Below are 26,462 nucleotides of genomic sequence, written 5' to 3'. Positions count from 1 at the left end.
ATCTGAGCTTTGTATGTATTCACCAGAGCCCAATGAAATCCGCTTGAGATATCAATGATGTTGCACTGCCTAGGGGTTCCACTAGATGTCAACCAATAATATACATTTTAATGAGACTTCTATGGTGTTGTGGGAGTGAATGGGAGCAGAATGTATCAGGTGTCTATCAAGCAGCCATTTTCTGATCACGCTTATTCCTCATGGAACCCACTTGCGTTCCATTACCCATGAAGACAAGAAGGAGTACTCCGGTTGGAACTTTATTGAAGCTATATGTTAAAAACATCCTAATGATTGATTCTGTACTTAGGTTGAAATGTTTCTTCAACCTGTAATATAACTTTTTGAAGTTTTTGTCTGATGTAACGCTGACCAGAATGAGCGTTTGGATATGTATACCAAACACGCTAACAAACGAAGGTATTTGGACATAAATAACGGATATTATCGAACAAAACAAACATTTATTGTGGACCTGGGATTCCTGGAGTGCTTTCTGATGTAGATCATCAAAGGTAAGGGAATATTTATCATGTAATTTCTTGTTTATGTTGATGCCATCTTGCGGCTGTGGTGATTTTTACTTCGGAGCGCCGTCTCAGATTATTGCATGGGTTTCTTTTTCCGTTTTTTTCTTTAAATCTGACACAGCGGTTGCATTAAGGAGAGGTAATATCTATAATTCCATGTGTAGAACTTGTATTATCATCTACATTTATGATGAGTATTTCTGTTGAATCGATGTTGCTATGCAAAATCACTGGATGTTTTTGGAACTAGTGAATGTAACGCGCCAATGTAAACTCCTATTTTTTTAAATATAAATGTGAACTTTATCAAACAACACATGCATGTATTGTGTAACATGAAGTCCTATGAATGTCATCTGATGAAGATTATCAGAGGTTAGTGATTCATTTTATCTCTATTTGTGCCTTTTCTCTCTCTCTCTTTGGCTGGTAAAATTGGCTGTGTATTTTAGTTGTTGGTGACCTAACATAATCGGTTGTGGTGCTTTCCCCATAAATCCTATTTGAAATCAGACACTGTGGTGGGATTAACAACAAGACTACCTTGAAAACGATATAAAATACATGTATGTTTGAGGAATTTTAATTATGAGATTTCTGTTCTTTTGAATATGGCGCCCTGTACTTTCACTGGATGTTGTCATATCGCTCCCTTTAACGGGATTGCAGCCATATGAAGTTTTAACATCCCGGCCGTCATACAATTTAAGCTAGATGCCCTCAATCACACACAAATTATCAAGGAACCTACCAGGTACAACCCTAAATCTGTTACCATGGGCACCCTCTTAGATATCATCCTGACCAACTTGCCCTCTAAATACACCGCTGCTGTCTTCAACCAGGATCTCAGCGATCACTGCCTCATTGCCTGCGTCCGTAATGGGACAGATATAGCCCTTGGTTCACCCCAGACTTGACTTCCCTTTACTAGCACAAAAACATCCTGTGGCGTTCTGCATTAGCATCGAATAACCCCCGAGACATGCAACTTTTCAGGGAAGTCAGGAACCAATATACACAGTCAGTTAGGAAAGCTAAGGCTAGCCTTTTCAAACAGAAGTTTGTATCCTGTAGCACTAATTCCAAAAAGTTTTGGGACACTATAAAGTCCATGGAGAATAAAGAGCACCTCCTCCCAGCTGTCCACTGCACTGAGGCTAGGAAACACTGTCACCATCGATAAATCTACGATAATCGCTCATTTCAATAAGCATTTTTCCACAGCTGACCATGCTTTCCACCTAGCTACCCATACCCCGGCCAACAGCTTAGCACCCCCTGCAGCAACTTGCCCAAGCCCCTCCTGCTTCTCCTTCACCCAAATCCAGAGAGCTGATGTTCTGAAAGGGCTGCAAAATCTGGATCCCTTCAAATCAGCTGGGCGAGACAATCTGGACCCTCTCTTTCTAAAATTATTCACCTCAGCCCTGCTCAAGGTCCTAAATGATATCATAACCGCCATCGATAAAAGACAGTACTGTGCAGCTGTCTTCATCGACCTGGCCAAGGCCTTCGACTCTGTTAATCACTGCATTCTTATTGGCAGACTCAATAGCCCTGGTTTCTCAAATGACTGCCTTGCCTGGTTCACCAACTACTTCTCAGATAGAGTTCAGTGTGTCAAATCGGAGGGCCTGTTGTCCGGACCTCTGGCAGTCTCTATGGGGGTGCCACAGGGTTCAATTCTCGGGCCGACTCTTTTCTCTGTATATATCAATGATATCACTAGTGCTGCTGGTGATTCTCTGATCCTTCTCTACGCAGACGACACCATTCTGTATACATCTGGCCCTTCATTGGACACTATGTTAACAAACCTCCAAACAAGCTTCAATGCCATACAACACTCCTTCCGTGGCCTCCAACTGCTTTTAAATGCATGTAAAACTAAATGCATGCTCTTCAATTGATTGCTGCCCGCACCCGCCCGCCCGACCAGCATCACCAGTCTGGGCGGTTCTGACTTAGAATATGTGGACAACACCAAATACCTAGGTGTCTGGTTAGACTGTAAACTCTCCTTCCAGACTCACATTAAGCATCTCCAATCCAAAATTAAATCTGGAATCGGCTTCCTAGTTCGCAACAAAGCCTCCTTCACTCATGCTGACAAACATACCCTCGTAAAACTGACTATCCTACCGATCCTTGACTTCAGCGACGTCATTAACAAAATAGCCTCCAACACTCTACTCAGCAAACTGGATGTAGTCTATCACAGTGCCATCCGTTTTGTCACCAAAGCCCCAAATACTACCCACCACTGCGACCTGTACGCTCTCGTTGGCTGGCCCTCGCTACATATTAGTTGCCAAACCCACTGGCTCCAGGTCATCTATAAGTCTTTGCTAGGTAAAGCCCCGCCTTATCTCAGCTCACTGGTTACCATAGCAACATCCACCGTAGCATGCGCACCAGCAGGTATATTTCACTGGTCATCCCCAAAGCCAATAGTTCCTTTGACTGCCTTTCCTTCCAGTTCTCTGCTGCCAATGACTGGAATGAATTGCCAATATCACTGAAGCTAGAGACTTATATCTAACTTTTAGCATCAGCTGTCAGAGCAGCTTACCGCTGTACCTGTACACAGCAAATCTGTAAATAGCACACCCAACTACCTCATCCCCATATTGATATTTATCTTTTGCACCCCAGTATCTCCACTTGCACATCATCATCTCCACATTTATCACTCCAGTGCTAATGCTACATTGTAATTATTTCACATCTATGGCCTATTTATTGCCTTGCCTCCCTAATAGTCAACATTTGTACAAACTGTACATTTTTTTCTATTGTGTTATTGACTTTACATTTGTTTGTGTGTACCTCTGTGTTGTTGTTTTTGTCGCACTGCTTTTCTTTATCTTGGCCAGGTCGCAGTTGTAAATGAGAGCTTGTTCTCAACTGGCCTACCTGGTTAAATAAAGGTGAAATAAATCAAGAAAAAAGGGAACCAAGAAACCGATGGTCACTCTGACAGAGCTCGAGAGATCCTCTGTGGACATGGGACAACCTTCCAGAAGGGCAACCATCTCTGCAGCACTCCACCAATATGGTACAGTGGTCGGACACAAGCCACTCCTCAGTAAAAGGCACATGACAGCCCGCTTGGAGTTTGCCAAAAGGCACTGAAATGACTCTCAGACCATGAGAAAGAAGATTCTCTGTTCGGATGAAACCAAGATTTAACTATTTGGCCTGGATGGCAAGTGTCACATCTGAAGGAAATTTAGTGGCGGCAGCATCATGCTGTGGGGGATGTTTTTCAGTGGCATGACTGAGAGACTAGTCAGGATCGAGGGAAAGATGAATGAAGCAAAGGACAGAGAGATCCTTGATGAAAACCTGCTCCAGAGGGATAAGGACCCCAGACTGGGGTGAAGGTTCACCTTCCAACAGGACAACGACCCTAAGCACATAGCTAAGACAACACAGGAGTAGCTTCGGGACAAGTCTCTGATTGTCCTTGAGTGGCCCAGCCAGAGCCTGGACTTGAAACTGATCTCTGGAGAGACCTGAAAATAGCTGTGCAGCGACACTCCCCATCCAACCTGACAGAGCTTGAGAGGATCTACAGAGAAGAATGGGAGGAACTCCCAAATGCAGGTGTGCCAAGCTTGTAGCGTCATACCCCAAAAGACTCAAGGTTGTAATCGCTACTAAAGGTGCTTCAACAATGTTCTGAGTAAAGGGTCTGAATAATTATGTAAATGTAATTTTCAATTTTTTAAATATTTTTTTTAAATAAATCAACGTAACATATTCATGTAAGAAATGGTCTGACATCAAACTCTTGGTTCAGACCTTTAGGAGACATGTTGGATCAATTGTGAGTCCAATACAATTATTTCCTCAGTGATAGATTATCAGTATCTCCCCCCTCAGAGGAGACTTAACATGTTCGATACCAATGTATCGCAGAGAGCTGATGTGACGAGCCTCCATGAAATGCGCAACCACAGGCGTTTTCTGATCAAGAGTCCTGATTTTACTCCTGTGTTCTGCATCCGGTGAAACATTTGATCTAAATACAGTTCTATGTTTTCAAAAATAGAATCTGTTATGAACAGAGTGGGTTTCAAAAAAGTGTGTTGTTAAGAAGAAGTGCAAAGGATAATTCAGATATTGCACATGTGCACTTCAGAGTAGGACTTCGCTAACGGAAATATGCAAATACATGCTAGAACGAGCCAATAGACTCTTGCTAGCTCGTGCTTGGCTCTGCCCACCTCTTGGTTGTTCTGTCCACTATGACAAATTTACTCCCATTCAGTGTATGTGAGCGGAGCGTGCCCAATTTGACTGGAGCATCGAGCGACATTCCCAAAGACATTCCCAAAGACTGGAGCGTCGGCCTTCTCGCCCACTCCAACTTCGCTCCAGTAGCGCTCACTTCACAAGCTCAGGGTATGCCTGCCCCAGCATGCATTTGTAGGCTACTTGTGTGCTGCTAATAGCCCCTTGCTTTAGCTACTGTCATGGAGTTTGCTAAATATTTTCATAAAGAAACTGATTAAAACACACAGGTGCTAAATCAAGGTGAGTTACAAAGATGAGGACCAAGAGCAAGAGAGTGAGTGTGGTGATGTAGTGTCCCAAAAGTATCATGGTGTACTTACTACGCGCACATGCTAAAAGAAAGGAACGAGGTGAGTCGATAACTAAGTCTGTCATTGTAGCAAAGTATTTATAAACAAAACATCTGATCTCTTAAACGTTTCATTCATTTTCGTTCTATTATCTACACAATAGGCCATCATTGATTTTTGGCCCAATAGGCCTGGCGTATTCCCACGTTCCGTTTTGATTTGGTTATTTTGCCTAAAAACCTTCAGGCCTACCGAAAGAAACATGTTAAAACAACTCTGCATCTCTGCCCAGTGGCTGTTCGGAGAGGATATTCTCTGCTGCTGGCCAGCTCTCCAGGCACCATCGTATGAGCCTGAAGCCACAGACTGGCCAAATTCGTCTTTCTAAAAACAAATTCAAAAGCACTTAATACAGTTGAAGTTGGAGGTTTATATACACTTAGGTTAGAGTCATTAAAACTCATTTTTCAACCATTCCACAAATGTCTTGTTAACAAACTATAGTTTTGGCAAGTCGGTTAGGACATCTACTTTGTGCATGACACAAGTCATTTTTCCAACAATTGTTTACAGGAAGATTATTTCACTTATTATTCACTGTATCACAATGCCAGTGTGTCAGAAGTTTACATACACTATGTTGACTGTGCCTTTAACTTCTTTGGGATAGGGGGGCAGTATTTTGACGTCCAGGTGAAAAGCGTGCCCAAAGTAAACTACCTGCTACTCAGGCCCAGAAGCTAGGATATGCATATAATTGGTAGATTTGGATAGAAAACACTAAAGTTTCTAAAACCGTTAAAATAATGTCTGTGAGTATAACCGAACTGAAATGGCAGGCAAAACCTCGAGGACAAACCATAAAATAAAATAAAAGCATACCACTGAATTCAATGCCTGGCACTTTTATAATAGGGCAAAATTGTCCCCGATTGCAGTTCCTATGGCTTCCACTAGATGTCAAGTCTTTAGAAAGAGTTTCAAGCTGGTTTTTGGCAAAAATTAGGGAGAAGTTGTAGTTTTTCTAAGTGGCTCCCATTTTGGCTGTAGTGTTTCCAAGCGCATGGCCGAGAGAGCGCGTTCTTAATGTTTATCTCCGGTAAAGACAATAATGATTCTCTGTCTTAAATTGTATTGTTTATTTGCGTATTAGGGTACCTAAGGTTTGATTATAAATGTTGATTGACTTGTTTGGATAAGTTTATTGGTAACGTTTGGGATTCATTTTGTATGCATTTTGAAGGAGGGAAACCGAGTGGTACAAAAGTATCTATATCCACAGTAAAACGAGTCCAATATCGACATAACCTGAAAGGCCGCTCAGCAAGGAAGAAGCCACTGCTCTAAAACCACCATAAAAAAGCCAGACTATGGTTTACAACTCCACATGGGGACAAAGATTGTACTTTTTGGAGAAATGTCCTCTGGTCTGATGAAACAAAAATATAACTATTTGGCCATAATGGCCATCATTATGTTTGGTGGAAAAAGGGGAGGCTTGCAAGCTGAAGAACACCATCCCAAAGGTGAAGCACGGGGGTGGCAGCCTCATGTTGTGTGGGTGCTTTGCTGCAGCAGGGACTGGTGCACTTCACAAAATAGGTGGCATCATGAGGGAGGAAAATGATGTGGATATATTGAAGCAACATCTCAAGACATCAGTCAGGAAGTTAAAGCTTGGTCGCAAATGGGTCTTCCAAATGGACAATGACCTCAAGCATACTTCTGAAGTTGCGGCAAAATGGCTTAAGGACAACAAAGTCAAGGTATTGGAGTGGCCATCACAAAGCCCTGACCTCAATCCTATAGAAAATATGTGGGTAGAACTGAAAAAGCGTGTGCAAGCAAGGAGGCCTACAAACCTGACTCAGTTACACCAGCTCTGTCAGGAGGAATGGGCCAAAATTCCCCCAACTTATTGTGGGAAGCTTGTGGAAGGCCACCCGAAACGTTTGACCCAAGTTAAATAATTTAAAGGCAATGCTACCAAATACTAATTGAGTGTATGTAAACTTCTGACCCACTGGGAATGTGATGAAAGAAATAAAAGCTGAAATAAATCATTATCTTTTCTATTATTCTGACATTTCACATTCTTACAATAAATTGGTAATCCTAACTGACCTAAGACAGGGGATTTTTACCAGGATGAAATGTCAGGAATTGTGAAAAAAGGAGTTCAAATGTATTTGGCTAAGGTGTATGTAAACTTTCGACTTCAACTGTGTCATTTTTCATTTTAATTTGTATTTAATTATAAGTAAGTCACAATTGAATTACAAGTATGTGCAATTTATAGACTATAATGATTTAATACAACGAAATGTTGTTTAAATGTTGAGCTCTTTATGTCCCTACCAGCCTATTGTGTCGCACTCGCAAATCTTTCACAATGTACTATAGCCTATAGCCTTGAAATAATATAAATAATATAGCCTTATGCTCCCTGTCTGGCTCCTGACCTATTTAGAGTGTTTATGTACTGTTTCATATGAAATGTAGCCCATTTGAAATGATGTTAGCTTCTTACATTCACCTTTTCATGTTTATTCAAATACTTTTCATTCAAATCCATATGGTTTGGTTTCAATACCTAAAAAAAATTGTAGGTCCAGGTAGTCACAAAAAAAGATGGGTGTTAATTCAATTTTGATTTTAATTAATGGAGCAAATTTGGAGCGGGAGTTTTTTTCCTGTGAGCGTGGAGTGATTTTTAACGGAGCGGTAGGAAAGGACTTGGAGCACCGGATCAGTGTCAGGCTGTGGTATATTTGGGTTAGTTATGTAAATCTTTGATAATACCGTTTGTCTATTTTGTAGCCAGTATACACTTCTTCAAAATAGTCAATTAATCTAAGACAACTAAAGAAATGTCATTTAAAAAATAATAAAAAATTGGCGAAGTGATCTTAGTTACGCAATTTTACATCTAACTAAGATGTTTGGTGCAGTATTTCTCAATGAAAAAATCTTGTTGAATGACAACAAAGACTTTATTGAAGAATCCCTACTGTTGACCAGTCATCGACGAAGGGTAGTAGACTTCAGCTACCGACTTAAGGCTTGCTCTGAGAAAAAAATGTGTGTGCCCGAACAGCCAAAAAAACACTTACTGAAGAAGTCCAAAACGAAGAAAAACGTCACAAAATGTTGTCATAATGTATACACAAACTCTTTCGAACTGTTTCGGCTGGGAAGCATGCAGACGCCTGGTCATACGAGGTGTAATGTGTATATTTTGCGAAGTGAGCACCCGTTAAACCTGATGAAAATTTGTTTTGGATCGAAACGTTGTCAATAAACCATTAATTGGGAGCATAAACGGGCCTTCTTGTTCTTTACCATGTTCCTTACAGTCCACAGAAATGCATTTTTATTTTAGCCAAACCTGCTAGGCACACAAACACGTTGTATAATGGCAAGGGATTGCATCTAGGACACTTATGCCAGGAACCCTCTTGCGGCCCACTCCCCACAAGATATTCCAATCGGCCTTTGGATTTGAACCAGCATCCCTCCCCCTGTTGCTGGCCCACCACTCTAAACTCTAGGATATCTTTATAACCAATTAACAACTAACCCTGAGGATCTTCTGCTGCAAGCTGTTGAGTCCGGGGGGCAGGGAGCGGTAGGAGGAGTCTAGGCTGCGGTGGGAGGAGTCGAGGTAGCGTTGGGAGTCTGGGATGCCGCTCAGGTCCAGATCGAGGTTGTTCTCCAAGCTGCCGTGATGCATCGACTCCGGAATGTTCCGGGAGTTCCCTTCGCCACTGCTCCGTTCCGCCTGCCCGAGACAACCACAGAACCTTCAGTCAGACAGACACAATGCTATACAATTCCTCTTTATTTATCCATTATACAGAGACCATTGACGTTGTTATTTTTCCTGTCACAGTACCCAGCCCCACCACACAAAGGAAGTGTTTTGTAACACTTTAGATAAGGTACATAAGTATACTTTACATAAGGGTTTATAAACTAATCCACAGAGAGCTGCATAGGGCTGGCAACAAGATTAGACAATAATACAATGTAACATTCAATCCCCTAACTGACATGAGACATATTCCAAATGCCACTGGAAAGCTCAACCTTATCTACATTGACACAAAGGCTATTTAAAAAATGTGTTCCAAACACCTATTTTTCTGGTGCTGTATTGTGTGTAGCTCGGTCATTATCTTTGACCTAGATGTACATGCTGCATTTCTCATAATCATAACACACAATATGGCCGTCATATTTGTTGGACGCTACAGCGCAAGCAAATTAGAATCTGGGTCCCAAAATATAACAGGTGCCTAATAAGGGTTTTACACACACACACCCTGTTCTTCTATCCCTATGGGCACCTAAAATTGATTTCTATTCAAAATCCTATGTTTCATAACCCTTTACTTTAACCCTAACCTATAACCCTAAACCTAACGCCTAACCCTAATTGTAACAATAACCCCTAAGCTTATAATAGCAGTTGTCATCAAGGGGACGTGGGAAATGTCCCCACGTGAGAATTTTCCTTGTTGGGACTTTTGGTTCTTCCATCTTTGTGGGGACCAAAAATCCCCAATCTTCCATCCTTCGGTATTGACACAGTGTTATTATTTTCCTATGGAATCAGCACATTGTTATCACGTTGATCCTGTAAGACAAGTAATAATGTTTTTAGATAAGTAAAATGGTGGTACTAATCAGATATTTACCTACCAGGCTGTTGGGCTATGGTTGGGACTAGAATCTACACCACAACTGACTAGAAACAACCATTGGGATTAGGGTTTTTGTTGTTGCCAGTTTTTCAGTCTCTTGTTCATATAGCTTTCACTAAACTACAGTATCTTGTTCATATAGCTTTCACTAAACTACAGTATCTTGTTCATATAGCTTTCACTAAACTACAGTATCTTGTTCATATAGCTTTCACTAAACTACAGTATCTTGTTCATATAGCTTTCACTAAACTACAGTATCTTGTTCATATAGCTTTCACTAAACTACAGTATCTTGTTCCTCACAGAGTTGAAGTGAACCATCTTGGCAAAACCTTGTGTGAGAATATTAAGTATGTGAGAAGTTCATCATTACGAGAAAAGAGAACAATTCACACTTCCGAAGTCATAGTGTTAATCATTTATTTACTGACTGAATATCAAAGCCATGTGAGATAAAAAGGCTTAAACTATCGATTTATATAATTACTGAAGCATACAAGGAAAGACAAAAAACACCCATAAAACTACTTCAGAATGCTGTAGCCTAATCCTTGATCAATATAGGTTCCCAACAGCACTTACTTTGAACCATTTTATAACACTGAATACCACCAAGGAAATTTGAGGGGGAAAATCACACAAGGGTTACGGTTATCCCTAACCGTGTTGTAGCCTAACCCTTGATCAATGGACTAAAACTCAATTTGACAACTTGACAGCTTCCCCTCTGCCCCATGACTGTCAGCTGAAACATTGAGAGGGTTCAGAAAAAGCCTGGTTAAGTTGTTTTGACACACACACACAAAGAGAGAGACACACAACACACACACATTCAGATACACACTTTCAGCTCAGCGCTTCCTCTTTTCATTCCCATCACTGTCGGTACCAGTATTTTGGTATTTTGTAAAACTGTGTATCAAGCTCTTAGTATAGCACCAAAGTTGCTGACAACCTTATCTTTGTCTTCATACAACATTTATACTCCCACAAGGGTTAGATGTGTTTCGCAAGAACACAACAGAAGCCTACTCCTGCTTGGTTTTGAAACAGCAACATTTTAGTCTCTCACTGGCACTAACTTACTATTTCTTTCATTTTTTTGTGATCAGGTTTTTATAACTTTTTTTGTTGACAAGGCACGTTATGTTCAGAAATCCACAGGCTCGAGCGGTCACGACGGGGCAGACAAATTCCAAATACTATCTATAAAGTTTGTAGAAACATGTGAAACGTTTTTTAATAATCAATCCTCAGGTTGTTTTTACAATAAATAATCAATAATATTTCAACCGGACCGTAGCTTTTTCAATAGGAGTGAGAGAGAAAATGTCTGCTCCAAGCTGCTCACGCATGCAAAACTCTGCTGGCACCCAGCCATCCAATGAGACGATGTGATCTTTCTTGCTAATTTTTCAGAATAAAAGCCTGAAACTATGTCTAAAGTGTTCACACCATGTGGAAGCCATAGGAAAAGGAATCTAGTTGATAACCCTTTAAATGGAGGGAAGGCATGCAATGGAACAGAGAAGTTTCAGGAAAAACAGCACTTCCTGGTTGGATTTTCCTCAGGTTTTCGCCTGCAATATCAGTTCTGTTATACTCACAGACAATAATTTGACCGTTTTGGAAACTTTAGAGTGTTTTCTATCCTAATCTGACTATTATATGCATATTCTAGATTCTGGGCCTGAGAAATAGGCAGTTTCATTTAAGTACATTTTTCATCCAAACATCAAAATACTGCCCCCTAAGTAATGATTTCATACTGCCAAGTGTTGTTGTACACATGTTAATATTCTCTGATTTTGCAACATGCAATCGAGAGATTGAGAGTTCAACTTGAGCTATGTCCATTAGTAAATACATTTCTGATGTGGCAGAGTGTCTTGGCTGCTGTTGGGCCGGCAAGCCAAATCTTTCTCTGCCTGTATGTTATGACCAGTGATGAGTCGTCATTAAACATAAGCACATTAGGCAGACATGAGATGGGTTTAGACAAAATGCCAGATAGTGATGAAGCCACAGAATGCCTAAAGGAGAAAACCTCTGGGCACTTCCAGACCATATGAATAAATGTGCCAAGAGTACCCTGGGGGGAGAGCATACATGTGTTCATCTGGAAAGTTTTTGGGAATCGCATAACTCATGGGCAAAATGTTTTGGGTTTCTTGATGAAAATGTGATACTGGACCAGAAGGTACTGCAGTTGATATCTACTGCTGGTATATCTTTGTTCCATTATGAACAGATTGGTAATGTTTGTTTGAGTAGGAATATATATACAGTGGGGAGAATAAGTATTTGATACACTGCCGATTTTGCAGGTTTTCCTACTTACAAAGCATGTAGAGGTCTGTCATTTCTATCATAGGTACACTTCAACTGTGAGAGACGGAATCTAAAACAAAAATTCAGAAAATCTCATTGTATTATTTTTAAGTAATTCATTTTCATTGCAGTAGAGTCCCAGGATGCAATGAAGCATTCAGCCGTGGTAATGTTCTGGAAGGTTAGCTGCTCTGTCGCCCGAGTCAACTTGATGGTTGCTGGGTAGAGGAGGAAGGCTTGGTAGCCGGCCTCCAGTGCCTTGTTCATCAGAGGGTAGCAGGACTGGTGTCTGCTCCTGGTGTGTGCACTGAAGTCATGGGCAAAGCGCACGGCTTGGCCGCAATCTCCAGTGAAGAATCCCTGGAAGCCTTGACCATGTGGTCGGCGTCAGTATACCGGAGAAGCTTCATTATCATTATCTTCTTGTTAGGCCGAGGTATGCCTATGTGGTGACAGCACATACTTTAAGTTCTATGAGAGAACCAGACAGCAGTGGGAACAATTTGGGGATATAGTCTGTTAAGTAGGAAATAGCATTGTTCTTTTCAATTACTTTTTCTAGATTTATTGAGCAAGGAGAGAACCTTCTTTTAATCTTCCATCTCAAAAAGATTGGATTCTAGAAGTTCAAGCATGGGTTCTAGGGGTTCAAGTGATTCTCTGTGTTTGGTAATAGTGGCCTCGGATTTTCCCACGAGCTTGGACAAAGAAACACAGTCATCGCACAGCTCTTTGATGTCTTTCTTGTATTCATACAGGCCATGATTTCAGCTAGTCCAGGAAGGCATTGAGGCTCGTGCGAAGTGTTTCTCCAATACAGCTTCAAAAGAATTGGATAAAGTCTCTTTCTCCCACGATTCCATGCTGCGGGCCTTATCGAGCGTTTCTGGGGCATGTGCGTAATGGGGAAGGTTGCGTTTCTGTTGGCTATAACTGAAAGTTAATCTATTAGTGCAAATAGCTTGGTGGTAGTTCAAACTATCATTTGGAAGACAAAGGGGTAGAGTAGCCTACGAGGAACTGCTAGGATGCCATCTTTCTCAGATCGCGTCAGCTGATGCCTCTCCTTCCTGATGCCACACACTAGGTTTCTGTGTGATACAGTGAGAAAGCGTGAAGTTATGAACATCATGAAGACTATAACGTAGGTCTGCACAGATCTTGGTAGGATGTGGGTTGAACCATTATGGTTTTACAGATACACTGTGAGAACTACTACCTGCAGCAGCCTTTAGTTCTTACGTATGCATCTACTCAGGCTTTATCTGCCATTCTATCGTAGCATGTGGTTCCTGTATATGTATAAATACTGTAGAACAAGAGACCGAACAGAACACTCTCTTTACAACCACATCCCTGCCTCCCTCTCTTTCTCCAGCCTCTCTCCCTCTCACTGCGTGTCAAGCAGACAGAACAGAGGCCTCATTCTTTGCAGAGAACAATTCATTGTCCAGCCTCTGTCCAGGACTGTGGTCCAATGGCCCAGCTAATGCATATGGATCCTCTGTCCTGACTCAATCATTGTCTTCTGACATATGGGCCCTGGGTGGGACAAGTTTAATCTTATTTTAATATCTAAGAGGGTGCCCCAATACAACGCTGTATTTTAATCCTTCGAAAACTCAAAATGGTACACTCTGTCAGACTCCGAGAGAGAAGCTGGTTACATGTCCTCTTTGATGAGGAAGTGCAGAGAAGTGTGTGCGTGTGTGTCTGGTCCGATTACCAGTGGTGTTTTTGAGTTCAGAGACAGACACAAAGACCTGTCTGTTTCTGCCCCAGAGTTACCCAGAATGCACGGCATGTTAGTCTGGCTCTGGAACCACTGGAAAATGCTTGAGGCAACAGCTCTTTGATTCTATGCCTTCAGTTTGAGGACAACCCGTTTAGGCTATTTCTGGTTTAGATTGAAGCGTGAAGCTGCCATTGCAGTTATAGTACTGAACGGTGCCATGATGTGGAACGTAGGGAGAGGTTTGGTGCTCGGATGACTTCTATATTGATGACTCTTGGCTTGCAGCTGGGGCAAAACCTGACATGAGTTGGTGATCTTGGAAAGAATAGTACTCATCAGAAAAACAAAACTAGTAGGCTACATTCACATTTACTGCACACCTGCTCCTTGTCGCGCTATAACTTACACTGCCGTTCGTCTCGCGTTTCTACACAACTGACTCTCAAACTGCTTCTCAATCTGTACTTCTCTTTGGATGAAAGACTCTTAGAAATGAATTACAGCTAATAAGAAAGTGTACTGACTGTACTCCCAATCTGCCTTGGAGCTACTCTCATTTTCACTTAAGTTTTTTCCGAAGCCTGCGCAGAGGTATACTATTGGTGAGGAGGGAAGTTGGGGAGGCGAGTGGAGGTCCCTGGGTAAGGACTTATAGAAATGAAAAAGAGAAAGGGAGAGGATTCTACTAATGTAGGAGACAACGATAGGCGAGCGATGTGGGGGCCTCACTGGGTCCAGAGTCTTGTGGGCCATTTCCACTGGAGGGATTTAAACCTGTGCTTGGTTTAAAAAGACTCAGACGTTTGTGTTTCCATCATGGCTGAAACAGGGGGGGGTGGAATTGCCCGGGGCCGGCCATGCATGGCCCTACTCTAACCAATAGGGTTATCACAATAGCAGTATCGCAATACATGGAAATATTGTGGCAAGGAAACAAAACATGAAGCAGACTTATTTACCTGAGAAAGAACATTATACATTAACATTATACACCGCCTTCTGTCACGTGTCACATTTGTATTTTTCCAAGCTATATCACACAATATTTTACATACAGCAGGTTTTTAAAGGAACATAGAGGTAAGTCTGCTTTGTAATTTCTTCTTTGCCATTGAAAAGCAAGTATCATGGTATCGTGATACTGGTATCGTTACCAAGATTGAGGACTTTCAGGGGAGGGAGCCTGCCTCAGCTGTAAAGGAGTATCTGCCTGCTCTTCTGTCCACTAGCTAGCAGTCTCTTCTCTAGCACAAGAGGCCCTGCTCCACACAGTGTTTACCTAGTCAATTATAGTGATTCACATTGAATCACACACAGTTCAACGAAGGTGAGGTTTCTTAGTTTCAGGCAAGGTTACATCTACCTGCCTGAACAAAACACACACACGCACAAACACACACAAAAACACACACAGATACACACTCACTACAATCTTCAGTTCAGTGTGTCAGTCAGTAGTAGAGATGTCACATCTGTTTCACCTGTCCTTGTGCTTGTCTCCACCCCCCTCCAGGTGTCACCCATCTTCCCCATTATCCCCTGGGTACTTATACCTGCGTTCTCTGTTTGTCTGTTGCCAGTTCGTCTTGTTTGTCAAGTCAACCAATGTTTTGCCTCAGCTCCTGCTTTTTATGAGTGATGATTGTAATCCGGTGACTGTAATCAAGGCTGTGTCAATCAGACCAAACCCAGCACTACACAACCTTCCTAGCACTAGTCTTGACTGACACTCTGAACTGAAGATTGTAGCGAGTGTGTCTGTGTGTGTTTTTGTGTCATTTTAACTCGAATAGAAAAACACATCAGGGACCACTTTTGTGGTCTGGGGAAAAACAACAACTCAAGTCCATTGACAGACAACCTGTTCGGGTATGGTCAGGGCCAGTATAGCACTAGAAGATATTGCTGTAATATCTTGTGCTACAATGAATCCCTTCTTGGATCAATGATCTGAGTTATAATCCAATTTCATGCAATAACAAACCTTTCGCTCATATGCACACAACAATGGAGCATTGAGAGGGGCCAGTTATACTGCTGTCATAATCGGCTATTTACTTCGTTTTGATGCTATTAGAGCACAGAATCTGTCTGAATTGAAGAAAAACTTGCAGTTCATAATTCATATGCTTTCCCAACCCTACACCTTCAAAAAATGTGTTTAATGACTATGCTATTGAGTTGAGCAGCATAAAAATACTTGATTCTATCAATTGAAGCAAAAATACCAGTCAATTGAGCAGAGGGCGTAATAGATAGAGTTATGGAACAAATATTGAGTAATGCAAAAAAATGGTGTGAAAAAGCCATATACTAGGGGTGTGGTAACATATTGAGCTGTGTGATAAATATTGAGTAGTGTGTGGTTCGATGCTGAATGTGAGAAGCTGCATAGTGAATCCATTGCTCCTCACCAGGGGGACGTTTCAGTAAAACACAAACACACGAAGCTGGCATCTCTCAGAGAGACACACACACACACACGGGGGGGAGAGAGAGAGGAAGGATCCTGTGGTGCTTTATTGGTATTGCTACCAGGCAGCTGGCCAGTGCTGATCCTCATGGTGACAGACACACCACACTCCCCCCGCCGCTAGAGCCATCCTGCTAGTCTCAGTGGAAGACAAGAGAAGGAGAGAAGCGAGAAACAGACACACACACTCCCCCACCAGAGACAGAGCCATCCCGCTAGCGAGAGCGAGAGAAAGACAGAACAAGAGAGAGGAGACAAATATGGGCTAGCCTCCTCAGCACATGGTGCAGCGAGCAAGCAGCGGAACGAGAGTGGGGCAATTTCCTGGTTTCAACGGAATGTTGCCGAGACAGATTTTTTAATGTGAACAAGATTTTCAAAAACTCGTTCACAAAAACATTTCTAAATGTAGTCAGACTGCATCTGTGCTGTATCTGTGACTATTCATCCCCCGTCCCCTCTCTTTCCCACTCTTCCTCATCCCACAGCTGTCCTTTCCAGTGTCATACTCATTATAAAACACCTTGTATAGTGTAGAGAACAAACATGAATAACTAACACCACAAAATAAAAAAAGAACAAAACTGCACTTGTGCAACACACATTTGACTTAGACTAACTAAGGGATGCAGAGAAAGTGGGAGACATCAGTTGAAATGTAGAAGTTTCCTAACACCTAATGACAGACTAATTCTGAATAACCTAAGCACTTTTCCCAGAGTGGAATTTTATTTATTTATGGGGGCGGCAGGGTAGCCTAGTGGTTAGAGCGTTGGACTAGTAACTGGAAGGTTGCGAGTTCAAACCCCCGAGCTGACAAGGTACAAATCTGTCGTTCTGCCCCTGAACAGGCAGTTAACCCACTGTTCCCAGGCCGTCATTGAAAATAAGAATTTGTTCTTAACTGACTTGCCTGGTAAAATAAAATAAAAAAATATTTTTTTTTTAGGCTAGTTAAATATGCCGCTGCTATCTCTAATAGACTCAATTAAAGTAAAACACTTTTTAAAAGGGGTGAGTGCCACTTCAAAGTTTAAATGCTCTACTCTAAATGTTTATAATCCTCTGTTTCCACACTGTCTATGTCAAAATTTGAATATGAGTGAAATACTGATTCCACGTCTTTAAACAAAAGCTGGAAAAAGGGGGATGAATGCTGCATTGAGACAGCAGAAAATGAAGAGTCAGAATATAGGCTAGGCCTAGACTAGTCTTGCGTTGCCATACGTCCACAATCATGTCGTGGTCACGCCTCCCTTGGAAGTCTGGAGAATTTTGTAGTACATAAATGGATTGTCCACTCGCACCCAGCGGCAAGATTTTGATTGGGTGTTACATTTCACCGCTGAAACACACTTTTCAAGGTGGCGAGATTAGACCAAGTAGACTAATGAATCACCACATCGTCAAGGTAAGCAGTGCAATTTGGCACATCCGCAAACACAATGTTAACTAGAAGCTGAAAAGGGACAGGTGCATTACACATTCCAAAGGGCATCACAGTGCATTGTGCGAAGTTATCAGGCATAACGAAAGCAGAGATGTCAGAAGCTCGAGAGGTCAGACGCACCTGCCAATAATTTTTTTGCAAATTTAACTTACTAACGTAAGCAGCAGAGCCAATTCTATCAATGCAGTCATCTAAGCGAGGTAGAGGAAAAGAATCAGACTTTGTAACAGCATTTACGCGACAATAGTCCGTACATAAGCGGGGCGTACTGTCAGGTTTAGGAACGAGATTACACGGGGAACTCCAGGAGCTGTTATTGGGTTTTATCATGTCATTCAGTAATAAATAAGCTACCTCACTTTTTTTACCTCCCTTTTCTTAGCGTTAACCCGGGACGGATGCTGACGTATAGGAGCAGTGTTCCCCACATCCACGTCATGTTCTAAGATAGAAGTGCGACTTGGAACGTCCTGAAACACATTGAGAAAACTATTTATCAATAGGATAAGATCATTAGTTTGATCGTTATCCAAATGTTCCATTTGAGAGGGTAACTTTTTCAGCATCTCCGAATTACATAAGTGTTCACATTGCTGTAACGTATGGCGTAACTCCAACCCGTCCTCCTTATCCTCCTCTAGGTCCCAGCCAGGCTTCAGCACCACCGCAGCCACACTGGAGACGGCTTACCAGAGGAGCTGTCTGAAGAATCACGCACATATGCTTTCAGCATGTTAACATGACACACACGGGAAGAACACCTACGATCTGGGGTCTTTATCACATAATTGGTGTCACAGATCTTTTCCACAAGATATGGCCCAGAAAAACGTGCCGACAAAGATGAGCCAGGGATTGGCAACAAAACTAAAACTTGATCTCCTGGTGCAAAAGAACGGCCAATGTAACTTCATGCGTTTTTGAGAGGAGGAGAGGAGACAGGGCTAACACACATGCGGCGTGCAGTCTCTCCCGCATTTTACTGACATAATCAAACACATTTTCAGGGGAGCTACTGGGTTTAGGAGATAGGATATTCTCCTTCAAAACTTGATACGATGATACGGACTGGAGACCTGATGGGAAATACACAGTGTCTTTAACACATTTGAGAACAGTCTTGACATAAAGTTGGTTCCCTGATCAGTTTGGATTGCTTTAGGGAGTCAAAACGTCGAGAAGAACTTCACTAGTGCCTTCACCACAGTCTTAGCCGTTATAGTACGGAGAGGGATAGCCTCTGGGTGTTGAGTAGCACTGCACATTATTGTTAGTAAGAACTGGTTACCTGACCTGGTTTTCGGCAACGGACCGACACAATCGATTATCACTCGTTCAAACGGTTCCCGTTTGGGTGAGTGACAGCACCTGCTGTCGGAACGGTTTAGGAACAACCACTTGACACACTTCACTCCAGTCACTGACTGTGTTATGAGCTGCTCATTTACGCATCAAAACTCCTGCTTCCATAAAGTAGGCGGTCTCCTTAGTTTTAGCTTCCTCAGTGAAAATTACCGAAGCAAAACACTTGCGAAGACTGGTGTCTCCCTTTTGACATTCAATCACCTTCTCGGGGGTGACAGACAAAAGAATGCCATGTGATTGGGGCAAGATTTCGCTTTCCCCTGCCTTGTAAAAACTGCCGGCCTTGCAGAAGGAATACTCAGTGCATTGTCTTCTACCTCAACATTCTCAAAAATGGAACTAGACAATCCACCACATTTCCCAGCTTGTGAGATTGTGCCCTTGTTAACACACAAACATGGGGAAATGCTTGAACCAATTTATCATCTGCAGTTTTGATTTCTGGGTTGTCTACTACAGCCAAAGACTGGACTAAACCCACACTTTTTAATTTAGGGGATGGTGACAGGGACTGTTGCAGTTTATTTATTTTTAAACGGGCAGTCCGCAATCACGTGACCCTTTTCGTGACAGCAAAAACATTCACGGATTTCGTGCAAATGAATAATAGTAGAGTGATTTATTTCTGCTTTTTTTCCCTTCATCACATTCTCAGTGGGTCAGAAGTTCACAAACACTCAATTAGTATTTGGTAGCATTGCCTTTAAATTGTTTAACTTGGGTCAAACATTTTCGGGTAGCCATCCACAAGCTTCCCACAATAAGTTGGGTGAATTTTGGCCCATTCCTCCTGACAGAGCAGGTGTAAGTGAGTCAAGTTTGTAGGCCTCCTTGCTCGCACATGCTTTTTCAGGTCTGTCCACAATGTTGTATAGGATTGAGGTCAGGGCTTTGTGATGGCCACTCCAATACCTTGACTTTGTTGTCCTTAATTAGCCATTTTGCCACAACATTGGAAGTATGCTTGGGGTCATTGTCCATTCGGAAGAGCCATTTGCAACCAAGCTTTAACTGATGTCTTGAGATGTAATTTTCCCCTCTTCATGATGCCATCTATTTTGGGAAGTGCACCAGTCCATCCTGCAGCAAAGCACCCCCACATCATGATGCTGTCACACCCGTGCTTCACTGTTAGGATGGTGTTCTTCAGCTTGCAAGCCTCTCCCTTTTTCCTCCAAACATAACGATGGTCATTATGGCCAAACAGTTCTATTTTTGTTTCATCAGACCAGAGGACATCCAAAAGATAAGATATTTTATTCCTTTGAGCAGTTGCAAACCGTAGTCTGGCTTTTTTATGGCGGTTTTGGAGCAGTGGCTCTTTCTTCCTGAGCGACCTTTCAGGTTATGTCAACATAGGACGCATTTTACTGTGGATATAGATACTTTCGTACCCGTTTCCTCCAGCATCTTCACAAGGTCCTTTGCTGTTGTTCTAGGATTGATTTGCACCGTTCGCATCAAAGTATGTTCATCTCTAGGAGACAGAACGCATCTCCTTCCTTAGCAGTATGACGGCTGCGTGGTCCCATGGTGTTTATACTTGCGTACTATTGTTTGTACAGATGAACGTGGTATCTTCAGGCGTTTGGAAATTGCTCCCAACGATGGATCAGACTTGGAGGTCTACAATTTTTCTTTGAGGTCTTGGCTGATTTCTTTTAATTCTCTCATGATGTCAAGCAAAGAGGCACTGATTTTGAAGGTAGGCCTTGAAATACATCCACAGGTACACGTCCAATTGACTCAAATGATGTCAATTAGCCTATCAGAAGCTTCTAAAGCCATGACGTCAATTTCTGGAATTTTCCAAGCTGTTTAAAGGCACAGTCAACTTAATGTATGTAAACTTCTGACCCACTGGAATTGTGATTCAGTGAATTATAAGTGAAATAATCTGTCTGTAAACAATTGTTGGATTTACAATGCAACAGGAGCTGCCAAACCTCAAGTGGCCAATGCAGCGCAGCGGCCATAAGTTCAAATGCAGAGAAATAGGAATCAACTTTCGACTCCCGAAATGGAGGGACTAACACAATATGTTTAACTTACATCGAAGTGGGCTTGATGATGAGCAGGTTGTGGAGTCAGCGTCTAGCTCCAGTTGTCGGATCCTAACCTCCTTGTCGGCTTCTATTTCCATTTTCCTCATTTCTAAATCAAACTCCATCTGTCTAACACACTATCTTTTTGTTCCATTTCCAAATGGGCCAGCCTCACCTTTAGCCTACCGGTCCCGTCTGAACGACCCGAAGCAGAAGATAAAGTGTCGAATTGGGGGAATATAAAGGGGGTACGAGCAACCCCTTCCTCCGCGCCGTCCTCCGACTTGGCATCAGAAGGTCTACCCGTCTCCTCTCCTGAAGCCTCCCTCTCATCTTTCAACGAGAACATTTATTTTCTCACTAAACCCTCCCTGACTAGCACCAAAAGCTCAGCCTTTAGGGCTTTCTCAGGGACGAAGAGTCCATAATGGTCAGCTGTGGCGCAAAGGTCTACTTTACGCAACCCCACCAACCGATCAACAGAGGGCGCTTCAATAAACTTGGAGACGGCTGAGGCAGCCATTTTGTACAAAGCAGCCTACTGAACACACAAACTAAACAAGTCACCCAAACTCACAACCTACCACCACACCTCAATCACCAATCAGAGAGCTCAGAGCAGCGGGGTCTGGTTGGTTTAATTATCCTGGATGAGCCCCCATTACGTTACGGACGCCTCTTGGAGGAGGGAACGCAACACCCCACCTACAATCACATACCTCTTTCACTCCATGGGGAGTTGAGTGTAGCAGGGTGTTGCGTTCCTTCCTCCCAAGAGGCGTGAGTAACAGTCTTCTTTTGTTTTTCGGAGATTATCACCTGTATGTGAATTTCATCTGTTAGTAACAGTTTTCTTTTCTTATCTACCAAGGTGCATGGTGTACCTCGGCAGACCCTGGCAGACAGGCTGAGCGGCCTGGTGACCCACGGTTGACGCAGTGGACCACCCATATTGCTTGCACCAGAGGATAAAAATGATCTGGTGCAGTACTGTATCTACTGCGCCAGCCAAGGGTTACCCTTCACCAGACAGAGGCTGATGAAATACGCTGACAAAAATACGCATGTGTTTGTGTATGTAGAATGCTGGACTGACTGTTCTCAATGTGTGTGATGTAAATGTGGATGTTTATGGTGATGCCAAAATAAACATTTTAATCCTGGATCAACCATTTATATTCTATTTTATTCTAGGTTTCGGCACTCAGGGGAGACAATTCCACCACTGGGGAAGAGGTGGTGGGAAATGTGGACACCTTCTTAAGTCTAATTAAGTCTATGATTTGGCAATGGACACCTTCTTCACTTCTTATAAGAAGCACTTGGAGGAGAGCGGGTTGAGGAAGAAACCCAGACAAATCTAAAACTGTGATGAGTCTGGGTTTCGTAGAGGCCATAGCAGGCACAAACTGCTGGCTTCCCGGGGTGCAAAACAAGAATACCAGCAGGCTCCGGGGACCAAGGAGCACATAACAGTACTGGCCTTCTTCAATGCAGCTGGGTAAGACGGCCCCCCATTTATCATCTACCCCAACTGTTTCCCCGGCGGCCACTACACACTGGGGGGCACCCCCCCCCAAGCCTTGTATGGACGGTCCAACAGTGGCTACATTGACAGGGACTTGTTCAGGAAGTAGTTTCAGCACTTCGTTAAGCATGCAGTGAAGGAGCGCACTCTCCTTCTCCTCTTTGATGGGCACAAGAGCCACATGGACCCAGAGGTACTCACGGCTACACTAAGGGAAGGGGTTATCCTTCTTTGTCTTCCACCACACAGCACCCATGTCCTGCAGCAGCTGGACGTTGCATACCTTGGCCCTTTAAAGGCTGAATTATCCAAGGAACTGTAGCTATTTTGACCACTCCTACATGGTAAACAAATCACAATTTTGCCAGAGAATTCCGCTACCCCTACTAGCTCTACAAGGAAATGTGCTATGTGGTGGAAGGGTTTAAGAAGTGTAGCCTCTTCCCTTTTGACTTTCAGTTATTGAAGGGCCCCCGTTTAATGCCGTCTCTACCGGGTCTAAGCACTGGTGTACCTGCCCCCAGCAATTTGAATACAGCCACCTCCATGGGTACTTTTTGTTATGTGTTTTATAAAACTGCAGTTTTTTTCTCTCTTTACATAACTACAGTCCATAGCACCAGCAACAAGGCATGTCCACCTCCTCCAAAACTTCTTCAGCTTCCTCCAAAAGTTATAAATGGTTTTCATGAACCATGCTCTGTCTGCCTTTTCTCTCAACTGCAGCACAGAAAAGGAAGAGAAAAGCTCCACCGGCCACCTCTGTCTCGCCACCCATGGCACCACCCTCGGGTACTTCATAATCTGTTTTTCGCTCTCTCAGTTGCATGAATTACTATTGTTGCTATAGTACTTCTACATTTGCAAACCATGTTAATGAATTTGATAGTTTAAAAAAAAAAAAAAAAAAATTTTTAAAGACGCCACCTGCAGTGCTTGCTGTGGGGAGCGTGATCTGCCTGCAAGCTGAAGTCTGAAGTTTATGTCACTGCACTTCACTGAAATTATAGTTACATTTGATGTAAATTATCTACTTTCTCGAAACATAAGTTTCATTTGTAAAACAAATTATGAGAAATGATTTGGTTACAACACTGAAAATGATTTTGGTGAAGAGCCATTTTTATTAGCATAACGCAGTGGACATAAATTACCCCTAGAAACTTTTCCTATTCATGAAAATCGCAAATGAAATATATTCAAACACAAGCTTAGCCTTTTGTTAACAACACTGTCATCTCAGATTTTCAAAATATGCATTACAGCCAACGCTAGACAAGCATTTGTGTAAGTTTATCATGGCATAATGCTATGCTAGGCTCTGCTGGCAGCAGGCAACATTTTCACCAAAATAAGAAAAGCAACCAAATTAAATAATTTACCTTTGAAGAACTTCGGATGCTTTCACTCAGGAGACTCCCAGTTAGATAGCAAATGTTCTTTTTCCAAAAATATTATTTTTGTAGGCGAAATAGCTCCCGTTTGTTCATCATGCTTGGCTGAGAAATCGACCGGAAAATGCGGTCGATAAGGAGTCATTGGCATGAGGCGGTTTCAAAAAATGCGTCACTTCCTGGTTGGATTTTTATCTGGGTTTCGCCTGTAACATCAGTTCTGTGGCACTCACAGACAATATCTTTGCAGTTTTGGAAACGTCAGTGTTTTCTTTCCAAAGCTGTCAATTATATGCATAGTCGAGCATCTTTTCGTGACAAAATATCTTGTTTAAAACGGGAACGTTTTTCATCCCAAAATTTTAATAGCGCCCTCTAATGCATAACTGGTTTTTAAAGTATTAAGACCCTTTGCTATGAGACTCGAAATTTAGCTCATGGGGAATCCTGTTTCCATTGATCATCCTTGAGATGTTTCTACAACTTGATTGGAGTACACCTGAGGTGGACATGATTGATTGGACATGATTTGGAAAGGCACACCTGTCTATATAAGGTCCCACAGTTGACAGTGCCTTTCAGAGCAAAAAGCAAACCGTGAGGTCGAAGGAATTGTCCATAGAACTCAGACAGGATTGTGTCGAGGCACAGATCTGGGGAAGGGTACCAAAAATGTCTGCAGCATTGAAGGTCTCCAATAACACAGTGGTCTCCATCACATTCTTAAATGGAATAAGTTTGGAACCACCAACACTCTTGCTAGAGCTGGCCACCCGGCCAAAGTGAGCAAACGGGGGAGAAGTTCATTGGTCAGGGAGGTGACCAATAACCTGATGGTCACTCTGACAGAGCTCCAGAGTTCCTCTGTGGACATGGTTGTCCTTCTGGAAGGTTCTCCCATCTCTGCAGCACTCAATCAGGCCTTAATGGTAGAGTGGCCAGACGGAAGCCACGCCTCAGTAAAAGGCCTATGACAGCCCACTTGGAGTTTGCCAAAAGGCACCTAAAGGACTCTGACCATGAGAAATCAGATTCTCTAGTTTGATGAAACCAAGATTTAACTCTTTGGCCTGATTTCCAAACGTCACATCCGAAGGAAACCTGTCACCATCCCTACGGTGAAGCATCATGCTGTTGAGATGTTTTTCAGCAGCAGGGACTGGGAGACTAGTCAGGATTGAGGGAAAGATGAACGGAGCACAGTACAGTGAGATCCTTGAGGATAACCTGCTCCAGAGTGCTGAGGACCTCAGACTGGGGTGAAGGTTCACCTTCCGTCAGGACAACGACCCTAAGCACACAGCTAAGACAACGCAGGAGTGGCTTCGGGGCAAGTCTCTGAATGTCTTTGAGTTGAACCCAATCGAACATCTCTGGAGAGACCTGAAAATAGCTGTGCAGCAACGCTCCCCATCAGACCTGACAGAGCTTGAGAGGATTGCAGATGCTCTCAAGAATGAGAGAAATTCCCCAAATACAGGTGTGCCATGGTTGTAGCGTCATACCCAAGAAGACTTGAGGTTGTAATCTCTGACAAAGGTGCTTCAACAAAGTACTGAGTAGGGTCTGAATACTAATGGAAATGTTTTATTTCAGTTTTTATTTATTTATACATTTGCAAACATTTCTAAAAACCTGTTTTAGCGTTGCCTTATGAGGTATTGTGTGTACCCCAGGACCCACTCTGTTGAAACCGTGAAGACCTCTATTTCCGACCACTCTTTAGCTGTGTTGCACCACAGCAGTGCTCATAACGAGTGATTATGCACACCTGGGAAGGAGGAATGTGGGGCTACCGAAATGTTTGATGATCGGCAGGACGAGTCAATGCCATTATGATTTGATTTTGTTCCCATTGCCCTTTCCCCAAAGTTTTAGAATCCTGTATTTAATTAAACTGCAACCACTGAATCAATACCTCCTGACTATACACCACAAATTGGTGCCATAACCAAAGAGGAAGGGAATGAAAGGATTCCTCAAAGAAAATGACAAAAGGGATAATGAGGATTATATTGGAAACGTGGAGTTAACCAGGAGAAACCATAGCCGAGCAACTTGCACAATTGAAATGGATTTGAGGAATGACTAGGACGGCTACGACACGCCTGTTAATCAGAATTAATCAGGTACGTGGAGAAGACATTGAATGACTATGACCAAGACATTGACAAATTGAATTAAGAGGTGAACAGTGCAATATGGACAAAATAATTGTAAGGAAAACATGTATCAAACAGTTTGAGGACAATGCAAGTGCTACTTCCCATCGTTTGGACAATGTGCAAAATCACACAGTGAAACTAC

At 42.6% G+C, this 26,462-nt stretch overlaps 1 protein-coding gene across 2 annotated transcripts in view; it reads right to left on the bottom strand.

Moving 5' to 3' along the window:
• Nucleotides 1-26,462, bottom strand: part of LOC110525151 (transmembrane and coiled-coil domain protein 3) — a 49,976-nt gene that overhangs the window by 10,864 nt on the left and 12,650 nt on the right. For both annotated transcript variants that reach the window (XM_021605109.3, XM_021605103.3), the window contains exon 2: nt 8,706-8,906. In XM_021605109.3, coding sequence (XP_021460784.1) covers nt 8,706-8,906 — 201 coding nt within the window. The remainder of the gene's footprint in view (nt 1-8,705; nt 8,907-26,462) is intronic.

The sequence above is a fragment of the Oncorhynchus mykiss genome, chromosome 1, assembly GCF_057628025.1.
Source record: "Oncorhynchus mykiss isolate SJ-2025 chromosome 1, ASM5762802v1, whole genome shotgun sequence".
Lineage (NCBI taxonomy): Eukaryota > Metazoa > Chordata > Actinopteri > Salmoniformes > Salmonidae > Oncorhynchus > Oncorhynchus mykiss.
This window is presented reverse-complemented; position numbering and strand designations above follow the sequence as displayed.